This window comes from Vanessa atalanta, chromosome 25 (genome assembly GCF_905147765.1).
Source record: "Vanessa atalanta chromosome 25, ilVanAtal1.2, whole genome shotgun sequence".
NCBI classification, from domain to species: domain Eukaryota; kingdom Metazoa; phylum Arthropoda; class Insecta; order Lepidoptera; family Nymphalidae; genus Vanessa; species Vanessa atalanta.
In genome coordinates, this window is record NC_061895.1 from 2,005,570 (window position 1) to 2,023,164 (window position 17,595).

Here is a 17,595-nt window from a genome sequence, read left to right on the forward strand (position 1 = left end):
TGTATTACACAGCTGAAGTGTTTTTGTATTTTCGATTTTTAATAAAAATTTTATTAGCCCTTACTTTTTTGTAGTTTTACTGTCGAATATCAATCGCTTGAATAATCTTCATCAGGTAACAACATCTTGTACGTCGGCATCTACGGTCCTAAAGGGCCTTGCGATGAAGTTCAGCTCAAGCACAAGGGCAAGAACAACTATGAGTGCTGGTACGTCGTCAGGGACAGGGGAGAGTACATCGTCATCGTCAAGTGGGGCGATGACCACATCCCCGGATCACCCTACAAGGTGGAAGTCTAAATATAGTCAATCTGCGTATGTAGCACCATCTGTACCATCATCTAGTATTATATCAAATAAATGATTTAAATCGTGTGTATTTTCAAAATTATGTTTAGTTAAATTCGTTTTGTCCAAATTTAGTAAATTATAATCTACATACGCTGCTTTCTAAATTTTATCTTAATTTAGTAAGATTTTTATAATATTGTTGGATTATTTGATTTCGGAATTGATCTCTTTTCGATCTGAAACGTTCTCTACCATCCACTATCGTTTTGTGTTTTTCATGTTTTTGTATTCCTACGTCGTTATTATCTACGTTACGTCACGAATTGTAATTCTCTTTCGTAATTAGCATTTTATTAATGTTTATTTCGATATCAACGTTCTAGTCGACTCGTGTCAGTGTTTTTTTTTTTAATTTATATGATTCTCGTTTAGTTTTTAGGGCGACTAAATGACAATACATATAAAGTATTATTTCAAAATATTCCCTCTTACTGTTTAAGTCGTAAGATGTAATTTATAAATCGTAAGATTTAAGCGAATTTTTCATTGTTACTTTTATGTCTGATTGTTTGTAAAACTTCTGCGACTTTTTCTTTAAAAAGTTCGTAGGAAGAATTAATAATTCGCTTATTGTCTTTAGACCGAGGCTTATCATAGACATTAGATTTTTGTTGTCCGTTTTTAATATTACTAACTCGTATCTAAAATCTTTGTCTGTGATTCGTCTGTTTTTTTAAATAAATTGCATCTTATTTTTATATTTCTTAAAGTATGATATTTGGCTTTCTAATTTTGAATGGTTTGAGCTGTATGAATTTTACCTACGTAGGTAGAATGATCCCTTATATTTGTAAATACCTATTTTAAGTACCTATTCAATAATGTATTTGCGACTGTTTACTAAATAAAAACGAGAAAAGTGTTCAAATGTCTTTTAATTTTCGAGTCTACCTTTTGAATCTTCCACAAGTTAAAAAAAAGAACTTTTTTTTCTCTCTTTATCACGTACATAACAAACAAGGAATATTATAAAATGTTGTTATATTTTGTATTGTCCCCATCGCCGATACTGAATGCCAGCTCTAATGGTTATGCAGTAGTGACTTCAATTCAGTTTCAAGGTTAGATCCACACATATTAACAGCTTGATCCATACTAAGTTACAGGTGAAGTTAAATAAATACTTATAAAAATAATCAAGGAAGTAAGTAATTTCAAACTTATCCTGTGAATGATACATGTAGTATAGTCTAGTATATACTTAGTTGAGAGTATGGGCAACAAACGTGTGCAGGACAACCTGTGCAGGCTGTTTCAAAAATAAATAATTTATCAGTGTGATTGTTACACGATTCTGACGAAAGAGTTTCTCTCGAAAAGTCTCTTCTCAGGTCTGTGGGGTCTCTACCGTTGGTAGTATTATGACATATAATAAGCAAGTGTAATGCTTCTATTATGAATAAGAATCTTTGAATTTGAATATAATTATTTTTTATCAATTAAGTACATTGACAGCAATAATATGTTTGATATTATTTAACTGGGAATTTTATTGATGTCTAAATTAGCTTTGGTGACAAAAATGTATCTTGTCAAAATTTAGCTTGTCAACTGTTTCAAAGGAAATGTTCCACAGGTATGAGCCGACATGGCTCAGTGGTTAGAACGCGTGCATCTTAACCGATGATTTCGGGTTCAAGCCCAGGCAAGCACCACTGAATTTTCATGTGCTTATTTGTGTTTATAATTCATCTCGTGCTCGGCGGTGAAGGAAAACATCGTGAGGAATTCATTTAACTAATTTCAACGAAATTCTGCCACATGTGTATTCCAGCAACCCGCATTGGAGCAGCGTGGTGAAATATACTCCAAACCTTCTCCTCAAAGGGACAGGAGGCCTTGGCCAGGAGAAATTTACAGGCTGCTAATGTAAAAAAAAATCTATTTCACTTTAGGGACTGAGGTACGTAAATAAAATGAAATATTTCTTGGCGTAGTTGTAATTATTTTTATTCGATTTTAAGTAACAAAAAAGTATTCGTCCACTTTCATCTAAAATCTTAAACGGGAACGCTAGACGAAGCGAAACTATTATAAAACGAAATTACTTACAAAAATATGTATTTAATCATAGTAATAAGTGTACACTTAACTAAAAATAAAAATCAATACAATATCACATGTCTACTTACAATAGAGAGATATTGGCGATCTTTTCATCCCTTATAACCGAATTAAAAAAAAAAAATTTAATAAACTCTCGGCTTAATGTCACCTATCTACATTTTGCACAAGCACTAAAACAATTCGGAAGAGATTATAATATTGCCGTGTGATTACAATAAAAACAATTTTTTTTTTAATTTGTACAAGAACTTAATATTAGCATTTGGCTAACTTTGTGACGTATGGACAGACGGCATTCGAAAGTTCCCACGGAACCCGGTCCGGATCACAAATAACCACAACCTAACGATTCGTAACCTAATATAAAAGATCAATAGCAAATCAATTTAGACGAAAGATCTTCGAAAAATACACCTTTCCCCGATTCGACTCCTATCACATTTTTTTTTAAAACTATCCGTTTTGAAATTAAACAAATCAACAATATTTCGTATACATCAAAATTAGTCTAATTACGATCGACTGAATATACTAGACAATTGGTGATTTAACTGCGTTCGATTTTTGTTTAAAAAAATGTTATAATAAATTGAGAACTGAAAATGGATAGTGCAATCATATTGCAAAAAAGTATGGATTTAAGATTAGTGATGTGCTACCAATTGTCTAATTTTCATTATCGATAAAATATATGTCAACGAAAAAATGTCAACTGTTAAGTACGATCAAAAACTTAAACATTGATGGTTATCACCAAAATAAATTTACAATTAATCGAATTCACTTTACGTGAATAAATTTGATTGACTCTGAAGTAACATTTTCTGTTGCGTTGTATCCAAATACCAAACGACATCTTACGTCTAATATAATTGAGCATAAGCATAGACTTAAAAGGAAAAAAAAAATATTTTCAATAAATTTCAAGTTTTCTCAAAAAATGTGTTTCATTATTTACAAAATATTTACAAAAGTGCGTTTTTATCGATATCGATAGATGAGAGAAAGCAATTTTGGCCACCTGTCGATATATTACATATAAACGTATCGTACAAATGCAAATAGAAAATGTATTCAGCCTTCGAGATTGAAGATTAACATATTACAATCAATAATAGGATATAAATAAAAAATGTATCCTACTATAATATATCGCAATCATTATTATTTTTCACCTTCGTATGTCATTCTTATTGAAGTTTCTTAAACGATTTCAAAATAATAATATACTATATTACTGATAAAGAAATACAAGATTTATAAGAAATAAGAGATACTATCACAACCTTTAACTTCAGTTTGAAGTCTACATCCATTAAATCTTATTAAAAAAGGTACAATAATTCATTAACACCAATCCCATCCTAGAAACAATGTACAAATCTGAAGGAAGACCACATTTTCTAAATCAGTAATTAGAATTAACTAATGATCGCTGTGTAAAGATAAATGAAAAATATATAAAGCTAATTAAGTTTTTATTCGATCTAAGTAGGAACTGAGTGCAAATGTGATGGTTTAAGAGATCTGTCACGTTTAGTACATGTTTACGTATACGACAAAAATGCAAATGAAATAATGTAATATTTTAAAATTGAATTTGTATTTTATCGATATTGTAACTTCACTATTAATGTATCGTTCAGGAACTCTGTTTTTCATTAAACAACAATCAACATATTATATTTAAATATATTGCTTATTACGGGTTTAAAACGACGAAATTATTTTCTATTGTTGGTACATTATTGAATACTTCTCGTAAAATGTTTTCTTTTTTAAAAATTATACCTATTTTATTCAAAATAAAGTTTGTTTGTTACATTCAGTACTTTAGAATTTATAATTTACACGTTAAAATGTGATAAGACTCACAGAATAATTAAAACATCGAAGTGTAGAGTATTATTACGTTTGTAAAGCCTTTTTATTATGCAATTGTATTATTATTTTTTCCTATAAATTTTTTAAAGAGATTTTCTGACGTTATTGCTTTGAAATTTTAATATAAAGATTAGTTTTCTTAAAGGCAACAGTGTATATAAGGTTTGCTGTGATTTGTTTTAATAATAAGACATCTCTAAAAGATTTGTTATTACTAATTAATAATTAAATAAGGATTTAAATACCTACGAGAACCTGATATATGAGTGACTGTGCTTTAATGAAAACTAATCAGTAATAAATTCGAGCGTGATTTACATAAAATTTGAAATCACATTTCATACAATATTTGTTACATATCTACTCGCAGATTCAGAATATTTATACACAATATCGATATAAGTCTAAAAACATGAACTTCGCATCACTAGTGACAAACAAATTTCGTATTTCATACATAATACCACTGTCTTGGAGAGCGAGATTCTAAACATTTTAATAATTTTTGTTTATTTTTTTAAAGACTAATAATACCATCATAAGTTCTAAGGTAAGTGCACCTACAGAAACGGCAAGGGGGTTACTGTTTGTCTTTGTGAGCTAAGGAATGGGGCAGAATGTGTTCTGCGGGCAAGAGTGCCGAGGGCTGGTGAGCGTAATTCCGAATTTGGTGAAGTGATATCAATTGGTTAGGGAACGAGTTTGGCTGCTGTTTTCCTTGCTGAAAATGAAGTGGGTCGTACAAATATGGTCTCGTTGGAAGCGCACTGTGATGCGACAGTCCGTTAAGATGAGGAGCCATCGAGTTTATGGGAGTGAAGGCGGAGTTCGCGGCGGACGAAACTGGGGGTTGTATGCGGTCTTCTTGACTTTCGTGCTGGGCAAACAATGCCCGCTGCTGCTGAAGCTGCTGTTCGTGATGATCATCACTTTCTCGTTGTTGATGATATCCACCCTCATCGGACATGTGAGCCGCTGAATCTGGGCTTACTTTCGGCCAGTAGGGGTGATCAGCAAAAGGTGCGGCCGTCGGGGCAGCTGCCGCTAGGGACCTATTGAGCCCGCTCAGTCCCAAAGCAGATATCGGCGGTCGCTTGTCAGCCCTCTCGGCGTGCTTGTTCATATGCTTACTTAAGTACGTTTCCTGGGTATAGCTTTTACCGCAGTACTGGCAGATGTGCGTCTTCAGATGTTTCGACTCTTTATGTTTCGGAATGTGTTCCAGTAGATCCTTCTCGTGTGTGAAACACTTGTAGCAAGAATTGCATTTGAACGGCTTGTCGGTTTGATGACAGCGACTGTGACTTTGGAGGTTAGAGAGCTGGGAGAAGGCTTTGGTGCATCCGATTTGAGTGCATCGGTAAGGTTTATCACCGGTATGAGTGCGAATGTGTTGTTGTAGATGAGAGAGTTGCGTGAACTTGCGCTGGCAAATCTCGCAGCGGTAAGGCTTGATACCCAAGTGTATGCGGGAATGTTGCGCCAAGTATGAGGAGTTCGCGAAGGCTTTCGGACACTGGGTGCAGCGATAGGGCTTCGCTTCGCGGAGGTGGATCTGCGTGTGTAGCTGGAGATCCGCTTTTGAGCCAAAGACCTGGAAGGAAGCAAAAACAATAGGTTAATAATTTCATAGTAAGATAATGGTGTTTACTAATAACTAACTTAATTCAATATATTCCTATTTTTTATAGATTTTTTTCTTATTATTACATCGATTAATTAAAAATCTTATATTGAATGAGTCACTGTGGTATAGTATCATCGGAAAGCGAATTATGCCCTTGAACGACATCCGCAGGTAGCCGGAACTAATTGTGCTTAGTTTCAAAGTATTTTTTATTTACTCAAGAGACGAACACGGCAATAAAGACAGGATGCCACCTTCACGGCGTTTTTCACGCATCTTGGGTAACTAACTTCCTCAAAGTTAATCTACTAAAGAACACGACTAATTATAAATAATATATTTATTTTGATTCGTTTTTATTAACCGTGTAATTGAAACTACTAATGTAGTTAATAAAATGATTGATGATAGTATTGATGAATTCAGTCTATCTATTCAACCTGAAGCGGTCTAGAATGATGTTGCTAAACTAGTTTTAAGTACCTAGGTACCGGAGGTATCGCGTGCCAAGTATGTTCATAATAGAACGTCGGCAATTTATGCACATTCAAAAGCTGTTTTGGTACGGCATCGATACTCATTGTGATATTCCAAATTAGTTTCTGAGCTAAAACCGAAACGTCATCCTACCGAGACGTTTTATTCACTGTCCAACAATGAAACTGTGGGCCACGTTCCTTCGGGCACCGGAATCTATTGAAGAAACACGACTCAATTTTAACTCCTCTATCAAATTTAAAGACGTATTCAAAGTATCATCGCTCTTAGCATCATGGCATAGAGTTCAAAATATATCATCAGTTATAGATTTATATTGTCGAAAACAGCATATCAATGTATAAAATTTAAAATGCTTGTGATAATGATTAGTTTTCAAGCAAATTTGGACTTTTATATTATGATAATAGAGATGATTTCCGTTTATTCATCGGGGATGCTGTTAGTGCCTCGCGTTTACCAGTGCTATAGGATTCGGTAGCACGTTGCATGACTTGTAAGAATACGCAAACACGACCACGATTGGTCACAGCCTGAACATAATTAAAGTTTGGAGCACTACTTAATGGCATGAGGCTGGAAATTCGAGGTGGTGGCTGACTTTTAATAGGACTTCGTGAAGGATTGATTCACCGCAGAGGAATCTCTGTTAAATTAATGTATTGTTGTTACACCTTCCGCTCTATCTAAAACGACTTCAGCTACTTAGGAATTCTCATTTGCTTGTAATGATTTCGTTAAAGAATCGCTGACAAGTTAAGATGTACGAAATTATTATGAAGCAAAAAAAAGAAAATGTTCTCCGCGCAAGCAAAAACAGCCAAGCAAATCGTACAATTTGTATAACTAATGACACTAATGATTTATGGATACACATTGGAGTATTTAATTGAAAATGAGATAGGAAAAAAATACACGAAAAAGCGTCAAAGAATTTGAATGATAAAAAATTACGAAACAAAAACGGTTACAAATAAAACAAATTGTCAAACAGAATAGCTCATGAGCGCTTCAATATTGAAACACAGTTTATTTAACTGTGTCATTGTTTTTTAAATACAGATCATTATTTGTCTTTATTATTGAGCCATTCTTTTAAAAGATGTTCAATAAAGTCTCGGAAATGAAACATAGTAACAATTTTTGGTCAGACAAAAATTTTATGTCAACATTTTTAAGTGATTTATTGACTTATTAAGCCGATGCAAATATCATCAAATCGAGAATATTTTTTAAGATTTATTAATTGTAAAACTAATTATTCAGTTTGGAGTTTATACGAGAAACTTAGTATTTCTTAATTTATCAGTAAAAAAAAATCGGTATTTTGTTAAAATAGTATTGTTATGTAAGCTATTTTGAACATTAATTATTGCATGACATAATAATCCAGGGTGGTATAAAGTGCTTTGATTTGAAGGCGAGATTGCCTTCCCCTAAAGATGTGAGTGAGGGTCAAAGGATTAATGCATATTAAGGGCGGGACATGCATTATGACATATTTTAAACTGACCCTTGAAGTAAAGAAAAATGGCTACTCTTCGGGCAGATTTTGACAAGTTTATCTCTGGGTTGAATTCGTCTAAAATATCAGATTTTAATTAGATCTTTAGAGGAAATTGTTTTTTTTTTTAATTTATGTTCTATTTACGGTTAGAGAAATTTATTTTCTCAAAAGATTTACATTTAAATAACTTACAAAGAAAACTACAAAACAATTAATAGAAAAAATAAATCGAATAGGCGTATATAATATGATTAATATTCCAATAACCTTATAATATCAGTAAAGTGCAATTATTTTTATATTATAAACTCGAATCCGAGAGTAGAAGGCGCAGCTCATTCGGTTAAATTTTTCCGCTAAAAGTATTCACTATACGAATTATTAATATAATTTTTGGTAATTTGTTAAAGTGCTAATACCAAGGAAATGCCATAAATATTTCGACCCCAACACAGCAAGATTTTCTGATCTAATTTCCTTATAATCCCTTCTTTTAGCAAAAAGCTTGACAAAAAGTCGCAGCGAGCGGACAGTTTTCGGCGTCCTAAAATTATTATAAATCGTAGACATACATCGCGTCTGTTTATCTGACGATGCTGGGGTTCGTTGAGGGATACCCTCTAATAAGGCGGTTTTTTGTTGGATTTAATCTCGAAGAAGCATTTCACATTTAAAGTAAAAAAATTGCGCAAAACATTTTACACTTGTAATTGATCTGTTTGTTTATTATGGGTCTCAGTCACTTGTACATATCAACTTGGATTTAATAAAAAAATATGCTTAAATATTTAAAATATATGCAATTGGTGGTAGATGTTTGTAAGCACGTCTGGCCAGGCGTTGACGAAGGGTAATTATTTCTTTCAGAGACAATGTCTATGGTAGGTAGTCTGTCTACCTATTCTATATAAATGAGATAAATATAAATGTTTTTGTGTAAGTACACAAGTAATTGAATAAAATAATTCCACTGTAATTCAATTAATTGTATATTTCTTGTAATTTTAATAATAATTATATTAAAATAATGATTGTTTTAATTAAGTAATTAAAACATTATAAAATCAAACTCGTTGTATGTATACATAGGAAATATATAAAGGTCATAGGATGGGATATGTTGGCGAGATATTAAATTATAATATTAAAAGAATATTTAATCTGAATAATTGAGCGTTTAAATAATAATTATTTCATAAATATCTCCTGCCACGTATAATTAATATTTAATGTATTTATTTGTTTTTTATTACAATCTGCTGTAACGGTATGTTATGTTACTTATATGTAAGAAATCGTTGCCGTGCCCTATCTATATGTATAAACATAGATAGATAAGATTGTATTTGTTTCTCTATACATTCGATTGAGTTAAATTTTTGGCCTATTAAATAAATGAAACCAAGCGTACACAGAACTCTGAATGAGTCCAACTTGAAGTGGGCCGTCTCGTTGATAGAAGAACATTTATACATATATGAATATTATGATTACACAAATAACAACAATAAAAATCCTTTATATAAAAACATCTTGAAAATATAATATCTCTAAAACTCCGCTGACTTTTCGACCTTCGTTTGTTTTTACACGTTTATATTTAATTTTTTCTTTTAAACCGTATGTATGTAATGCGTTGAATGTTTTAATACTTTATATAACGAAGACACCATTAGTTTATTTAAATTTTCTATTGTATTAAAATGATAAATTATTTTTCTGTGTTCCTAAAATTCAAATTTAAATTCAAAAATAGAATAGTTGGCGATAACTTTTGTCTATTTACCATTCAATGTATTTATTATGCTAATTTACCATCAAAAGATAACTTTAAGTTAGTCGGTTAAATTATATACTGGATAGTGCTGAACTATTTTATAGACACGTTCATTATATCGGTATTAAAACCTAAGCCTTTGTAGTATGCAGCATTTTAAGGTTGCCATTGTAATTTGCCATTCTTATTTGTAATTAAATAAACATTTTAAGTGCCTTTATAAACACCATTTAAAAATTTAGAGTAAAAATTATTGACTAAACGAATCGTGACATTTTATTTATGCCTCACAAATTGTTAAGCTGTGTACGAACAAATTTGTTACGTCACCTAACGTCACTAACAAACATCGACCACTGTTCGTCAAATATGTTCGTTACAGTACAATATTCGTTATGTATGGACGCTGTTTGGAGATTTTTGATGAACGTTATAAAACAATATTTTTTCCAATTTATGACACTTCACTCCGAGTTAGTTTAAAACGCCACGTGTTCAGTAACTACGGCCCCATGTCGACGTGGACGATAGTGATGAGCCGAAACCCCGAACAAAATATTTGTGTTCTAAGTTTATGTTCATGCGTGCGTACCCGGCTTTACGAAATCCCCGGTTATACTGGACATGTGACGGACGTGCTTTAGGTATTTTTAACGATAAGCCTTTAAGAGTTTGGCTTGTAAACTACCCTTGTTAATAGAATAAATAGGGTAAGAGTAACAGGTGTGAAGTTTGGATATGTCTAAATTTTTAAGACACGATTTATTTTATACCACGAAAATGTTTTGCATCGAGTGTGGAGTCTTGGCTTAAACTTTATTAATTAATATTATTGTAAAACCTTAGACGATCAAGTCTATACTAATATTGTAAATGCGAATAGTTTACTGTAAAAATAAGAGCGAGAAGACTTTTCAAGTGATTTAATTGTGCATTAGTTTATGAATCAGCTAACGATCTGGCCGTATATCTAACTCCTTTGTAACAGCGTGGTGGAATGAGCTCCAAGCCTTCTCCAAAAGTCAGGACGGCAGTGGAGACGTTAACAGACAGTTCAATTTACTTCATAACTTCATAACATATTAATACCATGATCAATTTAATATATAACGATGCAAAATCGTGTTAGCGCGAAATTCTTTCTGTCCTTATTGTGTGGAATATATTTGAAACGTGTGACGGAAACAGGTGCGTTTGTTACGTTTAACTCTGTAACATTAATTACTCCTACAATTGAAAGGCAAAACACGTTTTAACTGTTGAAATTATGGTCAATATTTACAATTCAAACGACGAAGCGTTCGCAAATAAAATAATTATTTATCAGATGCTATATTATGTTGTAATCTCGAAACATTAAAAAAATAGTTGTTTCGAAAATGAATTACAAATATAATTCAACTTTTATGAATAGAGAAAATTACCGTTACATTTCCATAACAAATTATTATTACGGAAATATATTTCATTGTACAACAGAGGGGATACACTAGCCGCGGTTTCGACTCGCGCCAAATTAAACGTTTAAAACGAATTTCCACGCCCAAATCCACGGCACCTTCAATGCCAATATTAAACGGTTTTTTTATTCGGGAGCACGATTTCCAACTTTTTACTCGCCGCTTGGGTGACAAAAGCGGAAAAAACTAGCTCGCCGAGTAAAATAGTCATCGATCACGGATTTAAACCTTGCAGCTTTGATTTAGAACTCAAATTGTTTTGTCGGATTTGAGATTTCGTAGGGTCCGAATTGGGTCTTGGTCTTTCGCTTCTTTACGCCAATGCGTCGAAAAACGGTTATTTGGAAATATGATTTTTTGTCTGGCACGTGCTTCTCGCCTGCTGTTCACGATATTTGAATATCTCGATAGCTTAACTCAACTTGTTTGTTGTTTTTTAATTTTAATGAAACCATAACATCGTTTCATACTGCCTCGTGACATTTAAAAAGACAATTTATATTTTGATATTTATTTGGGTTTGATTCTTGCATTGTTATCGAAAGTATTTAAGATTTTTATTCATTGTATTTATATTTTTATTTTTTCTCGTATCATATAAATATGCAAATGAGGTCTTGGTATGTGTGAAATTGATTAATGGCTCAATGGATGTCGTCTTTGTGTCCTTATATATTTTTTTAATCGTTTGTTCGAATTCTTACCTTTTTATATATACTTAGAAACAAGTTAAACATTATCTACTTTATATTCATTTAGCTAAGTGAGTTAATCTAACAATATAAGTTACTTTAAATTAAATATTTTTTGTTTGAATGATTTCACAATAAATGTAGATTAAAAAATATCTATAATAAATGTTGCCAGTGACGAAAATATAAAACAATAAAGTTTCACCATATTATAATCGCAAATGACTTTTTGAAATTATGAATATTGGTACAAAAAATGTTATCACAGAGATCGATTCGTTTTGTTTAGTAACACTTGATTTCTTGCTATTTACCTAAATTATTCGCTTTTTTAACAGAAGTTGCGCCAATCTTTCACGCATGGACGGCGCTGACATTGGCTTTTTTGCCGCCAAAAAGAGGTCGACCAATCGATATTTTTCTATGATATAATAAATATCTTTGGGATAATTCTGTGTTTATCTGAACCAATGGACTGAATAATTGAAGGTTAAAATAAAGTATATATATATGTACATCACACGACTGTCTGTTTAATTGCAATAAAACAAATTATAAATAATATCCATGTTAAGTTCTTATTTTAGGCAGAACAATTGTTGCCTGATGCATTATTTTTAATAAAAAAAAATATTTTTTGAAAACGTCTAGTTTAAATGTCAATAATATTAAACAATACAACTACGTATTCATAAAAGCATACCGAATTGACGTGCTTAAAAAAAATAAGACAAGTTTGAAATTTGTAAATAGACAGACACACAGCAATATACATTACCTAGATGATATCTAATTGCATACTTATATATTTTTAACAGCCTAAAACCAGAATATTAAGAAGCCGTATACGCCTTTGAAACGCTTTAAAATTAGTTTCATGCTCAGTCATTTTTTAAATGAATTTGTCTCGTAATTAACGATTCTAAATTAATGATAATTAAATAAGCAATCAAATTAAATCGGGGTTTTGATAAAACGACGGTAAACTTAAAATTAGATAATATGGAAATTGATTTGACTATTTTTTTTTTTAATTCTAGGTATTCTAAGTTTAATATATTCGTAACTCAGGTTACATTCATAAATATTTATTAAATAAGTCACTCGTGAATTATGAAACTTTAGAAATGACAATAGATATTTTGTTTATTTTTATAACATTTTTTTTTGTACTGTAGATAAAAATAAAACCTCGTTTAATACACGTGTTTTTAAATTTAGCGAAGTATTATCTATAGAATTTGTCATTTCTTATTATACTATATAACTAACACGGTATGTAGTAGCATCGTGATGTTTTTTTTTCACGTCACATAACAGTATTTATACAACTACTTTTATTTCTCTTACTTTAGGGGGGTTTTAGTTATAAAAACTAGCCTATATTCTACCATGGGCGTCAATCTTGCTCCATACCAAACTTTCATTAATTACCGTTCAGTGATTTAGCCGTTAAGGCGTAACAGACAGACAGAGTTATTATAGATTAGTACCAATAATATGAATTATATGTCCATCAATGAGATACCAGTCCGACTATACTTATTAAACTGTGTATGTATATCCGAGGCTTTTAGGATGTATAAGATAGGTCATTTTCTTATTATACTTTGTCTGATTGAAATATAAATTCTTGGTTCAGAATAGCTTATTTTTTTCACTAAATTATATTTTATGAATCTACAGTTCATGTTTAAAGTTTCATTGTATTTAAAATGTAATTTTCGTTAAATTATCAAAAGTAATGTTGAGTATAAAAGCCATTACTAGCACCAAGCAATATCGGATCGATGAAACCCATCGTTAGTCCGGTTCCAGGATCCATTAAGATTTCCGCCCGGTGCCGTGAGATGCGCGGGAGCACAAACCGTTTACAAAACCAAAAGAACGTAAGAAAATTCCATGTTTATTGAATTTGAACCTTATGCATACAACATAAGGTTCATTCATTACTTATTTGCTTTAAAATTGAAATGCGCCTACATTATTACAATGTTGATTTAATGTACAGCACTTTATAGTTCAATCTCGTTTGGTGTTATGCAGATAATTGTGCTTGAAAAGGAGTTGAGAGTGTGTTACATAAATTTGAGTTTAATCTGTTTGCGGTTAAGAATGTAAATCGTTTGAATTCGGCGAGTCCTTCGCAGAAATCTGCTTGTTGTTTGCTATCACTCATTTTTATAGTGGTTTTGAGATAATGGTATTGATTTACCACTGTACACAGTATCTTTAGAAATCAGTTATGTTGTATACAATATTCCGGTCTCATGGATATGATATTTCATGTCTTTTATTACATATAACTATTAATATTTATTTAATTATAAAGTAAATTATAAATTTGATTAATATTAATTGCTTTTCTCCCGTGTACCGACATATGAGACTGATAAGGTTCTTTATATGGTCAAGAATGGTTATCAATTCTATGTAATATGTTCAAATAAATATTTGTATATTGAATTGGTAAATACGACAAAAACTTATTTTCTTCAATAGTTTGGCATAAAAAGGGAGAACTTTAAAGACATATCTGCTAGAAATATATTAAAATGGCAATAATAAAACACGCAATTAATATACTCAATTCCCTGTTTCTAGGAAGTTAACAAGACATTTTTTGTTCTAATTTACTAAAACTATTTCAATTGTATCTTATAAAATAATTTCAATTAGGGACTTCAGTACTGTTTTTAGCCTGAGTTTCATAGTAAAATATCATATATATTAACAGAATCTATATGTTCACGTTAAATCCATATATAATTACGACAAAAACTACACAGAATGTTATGTTTATTTTACAGAATGAAAAAAATTAAACTTTCCTGCAGGAACGATTAAAAATAAACAGAACGATTTTTAGCAGTAATTAAATGTAGACGTGACAAAATGCAAGAAAAAATTTCATACGTGCTCCTCACGCAGGAAGTTGAATACATAATTTGTCTCTTTCTCGCCTACAGTAATTACTCTACCCGTCTCTTTCAATCGTACCAGTTTTGGAGTTCCCGAGAAGTATTGCTTATTCTATAGATATTTTACCGGATGATTTAACATTTTAAGACAATATTGTAGGATTGATTTTTTTTTTTTAAATTCGAGTTACAAATTGGGAAATCGATATTATTTGTGACACCAATAAACTAACGATTGAAATTCCATAAAATTGGATTCGAATTTTTGTTCTTTAATGATATTACCATAATGTTTAATTTTTTTTTTTATATTTATAAATGAAACGATATTATCAGAAAGCGATGATTATCAATGAAAAATATAAAAACAGATAAAGTAAATTTATAATTGTTGATAACAAAAACACAATAAAAGTTATCGCATTCAGCATTCAACATAAACGGAATGGAATTGAATGAAAAAGTTATTTAAAATATAAATTATAAATAATCATGCCCTGTCTGGTAACAAATATGTCTATGGTAATACTCATACGTGATGTAACGTAGCAGGTGATCAGAGAACGAAGTGTTTATTACAACCCTTTTCAATAAAGTTTATTTTTCTATAGCAAAATTGATAGTATGTATATAAATAAACAAGCCATTTTCAACTTTATATCATCGTTATAAATGTCACAGGATATACATTTACTAAATGCTTTTGAATGTAATCGAAACGAAATTCGCGAATCCCGTTTTACGTATACGTCTTTCTGTCATGGCGTTTTAATGCAAACCAGATGTCAGATTTCGATACCGCTAGTCTGTAACTGCGGCTTTCTTTAAATAATAGACTGCTAAAATAATACACCGCTTAAACAATTTTTCTTTTTAGAAGTAATTCTATAAAACAATTTAAAAATAATAACAATTTAAAAATCGAACTTTTATGATTTAGCTTATCGGATGTATTTTGATAGTTAGGTAGTTCTATTTTTAATTTATATCTCGTCGTTTACTAAGTTTAGTTAGAAAACAAAATCACATTGATAACTGTTACATGCACCCTAAAATCGGGCATTGGGTCATTCAGAGGGTTGATGCTGGGATGACCGTTACGCTTTTGTTATGGTAATTTATATTTATGTTGCAAACGCATGCGTTTTTATCCCGCTTATTATTTTTTACGTGGATCGATCAACTTTGATACATTCACTATTATTTATATAATTTGATTTATATTTTATCACAGAAGTAAATCTTAATTTTAATTAGTATATTTTTTTTGTTGGCATTTGTAAGAATTTAGATAGGTTGAAATTATTTTTTTAATATAAAAATATATTATTATATAGTTTTTTATTTAATTATAGTAATTTTATTTCGAAATAATAAATTGAATTGACGAATAATCTTTTTTTATAATATCTATAATATTGTTTGATACAACAATGTAGTTTTTATTGTTGTATTATTTGTAAATCTCCTATTAATAGTATCGTATCGTATTCATAGATTAAACGCACCCCTGACCATAGAATGGACGCATGTTCGATAGTCCTTCCCATGAAATAATAGATCACCCTAAACAGATGCAGGGATTTTTAAAACGAAGGAAGGAATAATTGACGCAATACAGAAATAAATCATTTCATCATAGAACATTGCACAAAGGAAGTCAAAATCTAAGAAATCCTCATTCGTGGAAACTACGTTCCCACGAAGATATACCAACGATTTTAGAATATGCAGATTTTAACTCTATTGTATTGAACGAAGGACGTTTTTGCATTGCGATAGTTTGAAACATGTGGGCCGTCACCTGCAGGGTCGTGGGACAGGTCGCAGCATCCCTCTTAAGTTACATCCTGTTCGACTTCAGATATTTGCGGGTTTTATGGCATTCTTTTAAGGGATAATGGGGGAGTATTAGATTCTATACTAAATAATGGATATCCTATACCTGTTATTGTTATAATTACTCAAAAAATTACATTCTGCAAAAGCGGTTTCGCTAAAAACAGACTGAAATACTTTAAAAAATGCTATATGTATTTAAAAGTTTAGAATAAACATAGTAAGAGAAGTAAGATTAGTATTAAAAGGCGAAGACGTCTCAACAAAGTGTCAATATGTTATCAATACCAGAAGCGACTTTTAAATGGTTAATATCATACGGCTTCCGCACCACCTGGTCGACAAATGCGAAATCCTTAGGTCATATGGTCAGTGGACCACCCTGGATGGTCAATTACATGGGAGAGTGGACAATGTCCACGGAGTTAATGTGGCACATTGAGACAACATGAGCCGAGAGGTAGGGCTTCCGTTGCTAGACATGATAAAAAAATCACGCTTTATAAGTATTGCCATTTGGAAGATCACTGTGAAAATATTGTTTATAAGCTTGACAATTTATTGATTGTGGCCTAAAAGTTAATTTTAAAGAAGTTAGAATTGAAAAATTGTGGTTAAAGGATAAGTAAATATGAGTAATTTTAATTACTGATTGAATGAATATTAATGTCGTTGTGTTTCGTGTAAAATATCATACTCTTTACTACTATTATACTCTATGATTATAATCATAAAGTATAATAGTAATAATAATATAATTATAGACAAATGAAAAAGACAATTTTGATAAAGAAATAATAAATACTTTGATTGTCAATCATTATTAACAAGTGCATATGTAGGAGAATCGTAATCGAATGTTGACTGCGATTTGGTGTTTAAGGAATGTGTTGAAAAAGAGTAAGTACTGAGTTTCTTGCCGGCTCTTCTCGGTAGAATCTACATTCCGAAACGGTGGTAGCTTTACTTAAT

General features: G+C 31.2%; 2 protein-coding genes across 6 annotated transcripts in view; one reads left to right on the forward strand and one right to left on the reverse strand.

Moving 5' to 3' along the window:
• LOC125073646 (filamin-A) overlaps positions 1-412 on the forward strand; it is a 94,538-nt gene extending 94,126 nt beyond the window's left edge. For all 5 annotated transcript variants that reach the window (XM_047684546.1, XM_047684547.1, XM_047684543.1 and 2 more), the window contains one exon: positions 116-412. In XM_047684546.1, the coding sequence (XP_047540502.1) occupies positions 116-300 (185 nt within the window). In that variant the 3' untranslated portion in view covers positions 301-412. The remainder of the gene's footprint in view (positions 1-115) is intronic.
• Positions 413-4,197: 3,785 nt separating this feature from the next.
• The window catches only part of LOC125073781 (zinc finger protein rotund-like), a 115,573-nt gene continuing 102,175 nt past the window's right edge, over positions 4,198-17,595 (reverse strand). Inside the window, exon 7 of the mRNA XM_047684817.1 lies at positions 4,198-5,896. Coding sequence (XP_047540773.1) covers positions 4,883-5,896 — 1,014 coding nt within the window. The 3' untranslated portion in view covers positions 4,198-4,882. The remainder of the gene's footprint in view (positions 5,897-17,595) is intronic.